Consider the following 10,337-nt stretch of genomic DNA (forward strand, 5'->3'; position numbering starts at 1 on the left):
CAAAGTTCAAGAGTGAGCTCCTGGGCTCAGTGATGGCAAGACAGGCAGCTGCTGGGTTTCTTGCCTGCACTTATTCCTTGCAAGGCTGGGGGATGTGGAGGGGAGGAGGAGGGAACTGTCACCTGCGGAGGAGAGAGGGGAAACCCCAGGGACATGGCACCTATGGGACTGACGGCTGGTGAGGGGATGACGGGATCTCCCAGGGGGGGCTCAGCCAGATCCCGAATGCTGTCAGCCATCCCAGTTTGGGGACTGAAAATCTGGGAACTGGGTTTTTGCAACACACACACGTGTGTTTGTGCCCTCCCCGTAGTGTGGGTCAGAGGCTTAGCCCTGGGAACTGTCCTCAAGAGCCACCCAGAGCCCGTTTCAACCCCTGGAAAGAGCTGGATGCCAGAGAGCCCCTCGCTGTCCCCTGTACCTGTGACACCCACCCACCATGCTGCAGGGGGCTAGATCCTGCATCCTCACCCAGAGACCAAACCAACCTTCAGGGCCAGGAGCTGCCCTGGCCCCAAGCAGCTGGGAAAACCCTCCCTGGATGGGGGACCCTTGCATGGATGGCGGGGGAGCCTCTGGCAGCACTCAGCTCTCCGTTTTGCATTCCCTGCTCCCTTCCCTCCTCTGGGGTTTCTCGGGGGACCTGGCAGGGGCATGCGTGTGCGCAGGGTGACATTTCCCCTGTGGGACAGACAGACACATAGGCATGCCAGGAACTCCATCCCAAACACAGGGCCAGGCTCCCTCCAGTATTGCTCAGACACCTTTGCTGAACTGGACTGCAAAAAATATCGGTCCAAATCCCCCATCTCAGGCTTGTCCCACCCAAACGCACCCTGTTGCACCCCAGGGACAGCATGTGAGCCATGCTCCTGTGTGCTGCTGGCGCCGTGCTGCCCCTTCTGCGCTCCCCACACACTGCTCGCCACTGCACAAAGTCACGCCGATGTTTCATTCATCCCCCACAATCCACTATATTCCTTAATTGCAGCCACACACACTTTGCAAGTGTAAATAATTGCCTCAGAGGCTTATTAATGACTTTGGCATGCTAATGAGCACCAAAGCTCAAAGTGCACTCTCAGGGGTGTCTGACCCTTCCCTGGGATGCTGGGACCTCCCGAGACTGGGGGGGTTAGCACCCAAATCTGGGTGCAAACTGCCTTGAGCTCTGCCTGGGGAAAAATACACACCTCAGCCCAAGATTGAAAAATTAACGATCGGTTAAGCCAACAGCTCCACTGTCCTCCTCCGCTCCTGCCCATTGGCTCACGCAGGCATGGGAGCAGGACCCTCATCCCCTGTTCACAGTCACCCATGGTCATCGTGACCTTACCTGCGTCCCTATCACATCTCGCTGCCTCCAGACGGAGCCATTGGGAGAGGCTGGTGGCAGCGAGGGACAAGCTCAGTGCCACAACGCTCCATCCCACTCCTCCTGTAGCCAAAGGTGAAGCTCCTGGCCAGTCCCTAATGCCCTTTCCCTGGAAAACCATCCCGGCTGTCAGTGGAGGTGCTACCCTGCCACGGGTCAGCCTTCAGCATCCAGACCCAGCTGGGGAGCCGCTCCAGCCTTAATGAAAGGTCTTTAATCATGAGGTAGGTGACAGATGGGCATCCAGCTACCACTACATCCCAAGCTGGGGGCTGGTGGATTCAAGATGTGCTGGAGCTGGCTGGGAGCTCTTGGTGGACCATGAGGCTCGAGCCGGGGGGTGCAAACCAAGGCACAGGTCCCAACCCCCGCTTCAGAAAGGAGTCTGTGTTGCAGAGACAGTTCACACCTTTATTGCTCTAGCTGGAAGGTTTTTCCCACTCCTCTCCCCTTCATCCTTTCTTCTTCACAGTTCCCTTGAGCCCAGTCCATGTGTCACAGAGCAGAGGGATCCGGACACCCTGTCTCCCTCCATGTCCTCCCACTGTGTGCACTTAGGTGAAGGTGTTTGGGGGGAAAACCTGTCCCCCTTCCCACCCCTGACCCCCAGGACAGTGGCACAGCCCCACATCCACGGGGCAACGTCCCTCCTGCCCCCAAATCATCCAAGTCCAGCTTTCCCCCAGGGAAGGGCAAGCTGCTGAGGTCAGACCAGTCTCCCTTTCCAGGGACGTGTCTGTTCTCGGGCTCCCAGTGCACTGCAAGCAAAGGGCAGGTATTTAAAGGGAGGAACTGCTCGAATTCACTGGGATTTTCCCGAGCAAACCCACCTGCTGCTGGAGCCTGGCTCCCCGGGATTTTTGAGGGAGCCCAGTGCAAGGAAACAGGGAGCCGGGATGCAGGGACTGGCGCTGCCCTGTCACCCTCCCTCCCCACCCTGGCTGCCCAATGTGGCCATTGCAGCATCCCATCTCGCACTGGGTCCCCTCCAGTCCCATCGCCGGGTGCCGTCAGCAGAACTACAGGAGAAGCAGAGCCAGGGGCAGGTGGTGAGCCCTCACCCAGACCCCCGGCACGGTTTCGGGGGGCTCTGCCACCTCCCCAGGGCCAGGGAAGGGTTGGGGCACCCGCAGCCCCCCCCCCTCCCCGAGCAGGCACAGACCTTCCAGCGGTTCCCGCATTCGTTGCACAGCACAAATGTTGTCATGGGCTCATCGGCGCTGCGTGTCTGCACCTGGGAAGGAGCGGGCAGCTGGGTCAGTGGAGACCCCTCTGGCATTCCCCAAATGGGGGCCCCTTGGGGACAGGGGGAGCCTGGGAGCTTTGCAGGGCTGACCTGGTTGTATGTGCAGTTCTTCTTCTTGCACTTGCCACACTGGAACAGGTCGGTGACAGTGCCACCCGTCTTGGCCATCTGGTGCTCCCGGATGGCCTCCTGGGTCATGGCGTTCCTAAGCTCCTTCAGCTCATCGCTGGCCATCTCCTGCCACCAGCATCGGCCCAGCAGGGTCAGTACTGCCATGGCTTTGCTTGGGGGCTTGCAGCCAAGCTGGCACAGGGTGCAAGCTGCTGTGGTCCATCACCCTCCCCATCCTCTCCAGGACCAGGATTGATCCTGCTCTCTTTGCTTGCTGGAGGGCTCAGGCCCATCCAGATGAAAAAAATCACCCCACCCTCAAACCAAAACTGCTGCCTGCAGGGACCTGGCTCCCCGTGGAGGGAGCTGGGATCCCAAAAGCCTGATTTGGGGACCCTGCTTGAGGAGGAGGAATGGGCACCCCCAAGCCTGACTTCTGCCAGCGTGACATCCCACACCCGGTTCTGCGATGGGCTGGGGGGCTGCAGGGCTCTGGGGGGACCAGGCAGTGCCCCCTGCTTTCTCCCTGTGTCTGATGCTCTCCATGCCCCAGCCAGCACCAGGGTAGCATGGGGAGATGCTGGGACAAGCCCAGTGTGGACCCCACCAAGCCAAGACCCAGCCAGCCCTTGGGCACCAACACAGCCTCCAAGAGCAGAGCCCCCAGAGGCAGTATGGACATGGTCCATAAGAGCCAGCCCCCTCCCCGCTCCCCACCTCAGCAGTCATGCGGGCAATGAGGCTGGGTGGGATGGCCCCACACAGCACGTTCCTCCGCAGGCTGGGGTTCTTGGGGTCCTTCAGGTTGCTGATCCTGCTCCGCACCCGGTTGCGATACTTCATGTCCGTGCTCTTCAGCTCCTGGAAGATATGTGGAATTTGTCAAGGAATCAAGGGGGCAAGGTGGGGGGGATGCCAGTCCCATGGGCACCCGCTGCTGCTCTGGGCTCAGTGGTCCTGATTATCACCAAGGCCAGTGCCCACATGCATGTGGAGGTGGCTGATCTCAACAGTGCTTTGCTCCCTGGGGGACCACATGCGGTGGATCTCCCCCTCCTTGGGTTTAGTAGGATGAAGGACAGCTTGGGATGTGGGGAGGAAAACAACTTTGCATTTCCCTGCTGTGAGATCCAAAGGCTGTCGGGGCACAGGGACCATCACCCGGTCCTGTGCTGGGATGTGAGTTCATGGTGCAGAGGACTCAGCCTGCTCTCCTCCCAGGCTGGCCAAAAAGCCACCAGCTGCCTACACGGATGCGGGCAGACAGGCTGAGGTGGCAGCTTCGGGGTCCTATGAGGCCCCAGGCACACACAGGCAGAGAGTTTAGGATGCACCAATAATTGAAGTGTACCCAGGAGGGGGAACCACTTGGGGCTGGTTCCAGTCTCAAGGGGCTGCCAGGAGACACCCAAGCCTTGAGCTGGGGGTGAATGGAGGTGGCTCCATCCCTGCCAGCATGGCAAAACCTGGGCACCACAATGGACCGGGGCTGGCAAGAGACACAGGCACCCACAGCAGGCTCAAAGAAGAGGCCTTGGCTGGGTCTGGGTTTGGGGTAAATAAACCCCAGGGACGAAGGCAGGTTCCTGAGCAGAGGGGCTTGGGGGGACGCACAGACCCCCGGACTAAGGCAGGTGCCCAGGGGTTGCTCTGCTCAGCATCAGCATGAGCCTCTAACCGGGGCCCGGGCTCCCTCTGCAGGCAACGGCGACAGCAGATCTCGTCACTCTGTCCTTGTCCCTGCCACCCTGTGTCCTTGTCCCTGCCACCCTCTGTCCTTGTCCCCACCACCCTCCATCCTGTCCCCATAATCACTCTTGAGCCCACGTGTGTGTCCCCCAGCAGATGGAGCCTGGAGACTCCCAGGTCCCCAAAAGGATATGGTCTTCGATCTCTGATGCCATCTTCTCGCAGTTGACACCAAAATTCTTGTAGTCATCTGAAGGGCAGAGAGGCTGAGGGGTGACTTTGAGGCGTGAAACCAGCCAGGTCTTACCGTGCACCGAGAAACCCCGAAAAAAATCTCACCTCTCCCCCTCAACTTGTCCCAGGCACCCCATCTCTGAAAAAAACTATTTTTGCCCATCTTGAACCTTACAAAGACCCCCATCCCCACATCCAACCCCTTATCGGAGACCCTACCAACCTTTTTTTCTTTCATTTGGGGGCTGAACACTGAGCTATGAGCTCCAGCTGCAGTTTGGTTTTAAGTCCAGGGTGAGTTTGTTGTCACAGGGCTGCAGGTCCCCCAGGACACAGAGCCTTGCTTGTTATTGTAGGGTTGCTCCAATTAGGGCTGTCCCATAGGAGAAACAGTCCAGTTTGGGCTCCAGCACCCCCCAGACCCACTCACCGTCCATGTGGAGGGCAGCCGTGAGCATCTCGATGCACTTGTCCCGCACTGAGTCCCCTGTCAGATAGCAGGGGGCCAGGAGGCAGGGGCTGGGCGAGAAGGGGGGACTGGTCGGGGTCCGCGGCATCTCCGGTTTGGCCTTGCTGCTGTTGGCTCTGCAGGGGCACACGGGGAGGACAGGCAGGTGCAGGGGTCCTGGCACAGCCCTAGGGGACCTGCCAGGGGTCCCGTGGCAGTGGGATGGGGGTCTCTCCTACCTTTCCTCCTTGCTGTCACTGGAGTTTCTCCGGGAGCTGGCGGGAGCTGGTGCAGGGCTGGTGCCCACAGAGGCTCTCCTGGGGGTGGCACGGGGGGACAGTGGGGATGACACCAGAGACAGGGCAGGCAGGACAGGGGACAGAGACTGGTGGCAGGACCTCAGGCACCAGTACATCAATGTGAGAGCTTGGAAGCCAACAGGAATCTCATGGGGAATGTCCCAGTGCTCATGGCAAGATCAGGGCTCCCAGCCATCTCTACCCACCCTGGATGTGGGGCCCATGGTCAGAGCATCCCCAAAGGGGATCCCCAAAGCATCCCCAGGTTGCCCAGGGACACCCCCTCCTTACCTCTCCCCTGATGGTCTCTTCTGCAGGGAGGAAGAGGAGGCAACAGCCAAGGTGGTAGAGGACCTCGAGTCGACAGAGTCTCTCCTGGCAGGACAAACCCCATGTCAGAGGGCAGTAATAGGGACCAGGAGGTGGGTCCAGACCCCCGTCTGCAGCCCAGTGAGGGACTGGGGTCCGACATCTCCCATCCCCATTCAGCCCAGGCACCCACCTCTCTTTCTTTCCATCCAGAGGTGACTTCTTCGAGGACGCAGTGGGACTCCGGCTGTTGTTGGACTCTCTTCATTGCACAAGCCCAAAGGAAGGGAGAGATGCTCTCAGTGAGCCTGTCCCCAGCATCCCCCGCTGTGATATGGTGAGCTAGATCCTGCCTGCCCATCTGCACACCCCATCCCTGGCCAAGTCATCCGTGAGCCCCACCAGCCCCCAGACTGCTGGCAAAGCCCTCCCCAGACTGGCAGTGCCTGGCAGAGCCCAGCACGAGGGTCGGTGTGCCCTTTTGCAGGTACCTCTCCGGGATGGAGCCAGCAGGGTGGCCCCGGGGGGTGGCAGCACGAGAGCCGGACTTGCTGGGCTTCCTAGGGACAGAGAGAGCAGGGCAGGGTCAGACGAGCACCATCCAAACAGCCCTCGCCCAGAAAATAAATAGCTCTAGCGAAGGGAAGAGAAAAAAAAAATGCCATTTCTCCCTCCCTTCTCTGAAAGCTGCCCTGATGCTGCCATGGCTGCAGGCAGCTACCCTTTGGTTCTCTGGCAGTGCTGCTGGCATCCGTGGACAGGCAGAGATGGATAAACCAAACAGCTCGTAAGGAGTGAGTAGAGGGTGGTCTCGTATCGGCCCCACCGCTGCCTTGGCCACGTGGCTGGTGACCCCCAACAGCAGGCAGGAGCCCCCACCTCTCCTTATGCTTCTCCCTGTGCTTCTCAGACGGGATCTTGGGGTGCTTCGCCCCTTCATTGGGGCAGCTGAGAAAATCCAGCCTCTTCTCCTTCTTCTCCTTCTCCCCGTCCATGTCCTTCTCCTTCTTCCCATCCACATCCTTTTCCTTCTTTGCGGTGGTGGAAGACTCTGAGGGAAGGATTTGGGTGTCAAAGGCATGGCTCAAACCAGCACAGGGCACCTGCGGAGCTGCATCCCAGGGTGGGGGGGATGACTGGGGCGATGCTCAGCTCTTGGAGGGGCATATACTGATTTACACCACTCCATCCCGGAGCAAAAACGAGCCCTTGGAAAATCCATCAAGTCCATGCCTGGCAGGACTGGGTTATGGCGGCTGCAACGCATGGGAGCCTGCATGTCCCAGCTTGGGACTGATCCCACCCTGACCCCCCCTGGAGAGCATCAGGGGTTTGGGGTGCCAGGATGGCCCAGGGAGGGTTGGGGCCGGGGGGGGGTCCCTGCCTCTCCCCGGCATCGCTCACCCAGGAGCCGCTTCCAGTTCTTGATGAGGATTTTGGCTGAGGCCACCACCTCTTCATCTGAGCAGTGTTTCCGCACTGAGTTGACGGCCACCCCGATCCGTGTGGTCTGGGGACACAAGGCAATGATGCATCCTTAGGGATGTGCCGGCTGGCACAGGGGGGACAGGATGAGCCACCCCACAGGGTGTCCCCCCCAGCCAGCAACTGCTGCCCCCCACCCAGACACCCTCACCTGGAGCAGCTGGATGGTCATGGTATAGCCAGTGAGGGACTTGAGCAGATCCAGCGCCCCTTCCTGGAGTGGGGAGAGGCCAGAGGGGCCCTTGAGGAGCCAGAGAGAAACGGGAGGGCCACACCAAGGCTGCCCGTATCCCCCCCTTTCCTCTCGCTGGCACCAGGCAGTGCCAGGAAGGGCACCCCAAGGGGACACAAAGCAGCCCTGAGCCAGTCACCAGGGAATGCCTGACCCTCTGCTGTGATGCACTCATAGAAAAATGCCAGATCCTGACAGATCATCCCGATGCAGGGTCACGTCTCCTGGCTGGGAAGCAAGAGCTTCCCTTAAAGCTCAGGAAAACCCCTCCATAAGGAAACCGCGGGCTGCCGGGAGCTGGGGACAGCCAGGGGACACCCAAATGTCCCCACACAGGGGTGCAAAGGTCTGTGGGACACGCACCCCCAGGGTTTCAGCCTGACCCCCGGGGCACACAGAGGCTGCAGGGCTAAACATAGCTCCAGCATGGAGCCCTCCTCCTCTTCCTCCTCCTCCATGGTATTTTTAGAGCCTCAGTAGCAGACACCAGCTCGCAGGTATCCCCCCGCAGGGGACACAGCCCCGTGCCAGGCTGGACCCCTGCCCCACCATGAGGGGCTGGATCAGGCCCTCCCGGTACGATGGATGCAGGGGACATCCCCGCACTGCGGCCAGACCCTGACTCTGTCCCCCTCCCTGAAGCACAAGCACAGGGGTGTGGAGCAGGCAGGCTGGGCAGGATCACTCCCTTGACCCCGGGGTCATTCCCAGCGGGGAGCAGAGCCTGTGTAGCGCCCATGGGGTCTGATTCAGTTCCAAGCGTTGGCATCCCAAAAAGCCACTGGATCTAGGGGGACAGCAGCGCTGCCCCCCCCACCCCCCCCACCCCCCGCCCGGGAACCTGCACGTTGTCGGGGCAAAGGCCAACAGAAACAGTCAAATATTAACTTTAAGGGCTGGGCTCAACTCTGCTCGCCCACGGGTAACCGGATCACCAGGTTCCCCAGATGGGTCATCACCTACCGCAACGGGTGGCAGGGCCGGAACCTGGCTCCCCCCCGGCACACCATAGCAAAGCCAGCCGGGAGCCATCACTCAGCCCCCCTCCACTCCCTTTGCATGCTTGCACGCACTTGTACAACAGGCAGGGCAGTATCTGGGTCTTGGGGGGGTGTCGTGCCCCCCAGCCCGGCCCCCCTGGGGAGTTTTCCCTTGCATGGGGCTGAGCCCGCAGCACCAGCCCGGCCCCGATCAGGTGTTGGTGGCCAGGCTGGGGGCCAAGCACCTGTCGCCCACGTTCGCCTGCAGTCCTGTGCCACCAAGGGGTGCCCGGAGCTACCACCCCTGGGACTGAACCCCCCTTACCCCCAGACCCCAACAGCCAGGAGTGATGGGGTGCAGGAGAGCCCCAAATTGGAAGCAAAATAAAATACCCCTAGGTGCTGGCTCCAGCATCACAAGGCTGGCCTAGGATGGGGCAGGCAGCACCCTGGGGTGCTGGTGGCACCCATGGGTGCTCAGCACCCCCTGGACCCGCTCAACCCCTCCGGGACCACGAGCAACAGTAGGCAGGGGTGAAGAGCAAAACCCCCTTTCCCTCCCTCTCCTGTCCCAAGCCACACATACATGTCCAAACATGTATGTACATGTATGTAAATATGCACATGCATGGAAAAATGTACACTCATGCAAAAATAGCCACATGTGCAAATTTGCACCCATGTGCACACCCACCCCGAGGGGCTCAGCTGCCTTACCGTGCTCTTCCTGGCCACCATCTTATCCAATTTCTTGGCAATCCGGACCAGCTCCTCAGCAGGCCCCATGCCGGCGGCTTACCACTCGCCGGGCTTCAGCAGCCGGTGGAGCAAAAACAAGGCAACAGCAGGCAGAGCCCGGCACTGCCAGCATGGGGGTTCAGGCAGGGGTGGGAGGGCAGCCGGGTGCAAAGTGGCGGCTGGGGTAGAAAGGAGCAGCGAGGAGGGGGAAAAAAAGGGGAAAAGAAAGGGAAGGGAGAGAAAACAGAAAGGAGGTGGGGCTGTCCCGGCCAGTTATAAACTCCTGCCAGACAGGCAAAATAGCACGGGGGAGGGCTAAATATAGCTGAGAGTGCCGGGCAGGGCCACGATTGCAGGAGCTGGGGGGGAGGCGCACGGCGGGGTGCACCGGGACGCACGCCCATACCCGGCAGAGGGGAGCCCAGGGGTGCCAGGGTGCCAAGGGGCTGGCTGGAGGAGCTGCGTGCCACAGGGCTGGAGCCTAGTGTTGGCAGGGAGAGGGCCCAGAACATGGCTTTGCCGCTGGGATGGCTCAGCAAGGGATTCCCCAACAGGCGTGGGTGCAATGCTGTGCGGTGCAAGCTCTGCAGGCGCAAGGGTTGCCCTTTCCAAACTCCATGTCCTGCAGCAGTGAGTTCCCTGGGGGAGCAAGCTGTGATGACAAATGATACCCCCACACCTCCTGCGGCCTTTTAAGTCCAGCAGGTGCTAAGGCTGCACCAGCATTTGCTCTACTGAGCCTCCCAGGAGCACCCGGTGCATGGCATGCCAGCCCATGGTAGGTACCAGGAGCCCCCCCAAGTACCAGCAGGACAGGCAGCAGCAAGTGGCACCACAGTGGGGATGCTGTCCCCAGGCTCAAGTGGTACAGGCAGTTGGGATGGGTGGGTGACAGCAAGCATGTCACCCTTGCTTGTCCCTGCTCCACCACCCAAAAGGGGTGGTCATAGGGTGAGCACCCTGCTCTGTGCTGTGCTGGATCCATCCTGGCACGCAGGGAGGATGGCCATGCCCCAGCCCAGCCCACATGGCACGAGATGGGTGAATGCAACACCAGCAAGCACAGGAAAGCCAGGACTCAATGACAGCCTGGCTGCCCAAAACCTAACCTGATGTCCCCCCAAAACAGTGCTCCCCCTGGTGTGACACACCCAAAGCCCAGGGTCACATCCCCGATGGGCACCAGCAGGT

At 60.5% G+C, this 10,337-nt stretch overlaps 1 protein-coding gene across 1 annotated transcript; it reads right to left on the minus strand.

Annotated features, from left to right (window-relative positions):
* Positions 1-1,788: 1,788 nt before the first annotated feature.
* Positions 1,789-9,194, minus strand: TCEA3 (transcription elongation factor A3; the record flags this gene model as incomplete). The annotated part of the gene is made up of 14 exons (XM_082329467.1): positions 1,789-2,394; positions 2,538-2,609; positions 2,712-2,858; positions 3,450-3,593; positions 4,604-4,671; positions 5,086-5,240; positions 5,343-5,420; positions 5,694-5,777; positions 5,905-5,973; positions 6,203-6,271; positions 6,591-6,762; positions 7,116-7,221; positions 7,348-7,410; positions 9,126-9,194. 14 exons carry the CDS (start codon positions 9,192-9,194, stop codon positions 2,386-2,388), a joined length of 1,305 nt encoding a protein of 434 aa, XP_082185593.1. The 3' UTR covers positions 1,789-2,385.
* Positions 9,195-10,337: the final 1,143 nt, after the last annotated feature.

The sequence above is a fragment of the Platalea leucorodia genome (assembly GCF_965183815.1).
Source record: "Platalea leucorodia genome assembly, chromosome: 18".
NCBI lineage: Eukaryota > Metazoa > Chordata > Aves > Pelecaniformes > Threskiornithidae > Platalea > Platalea leucorodia.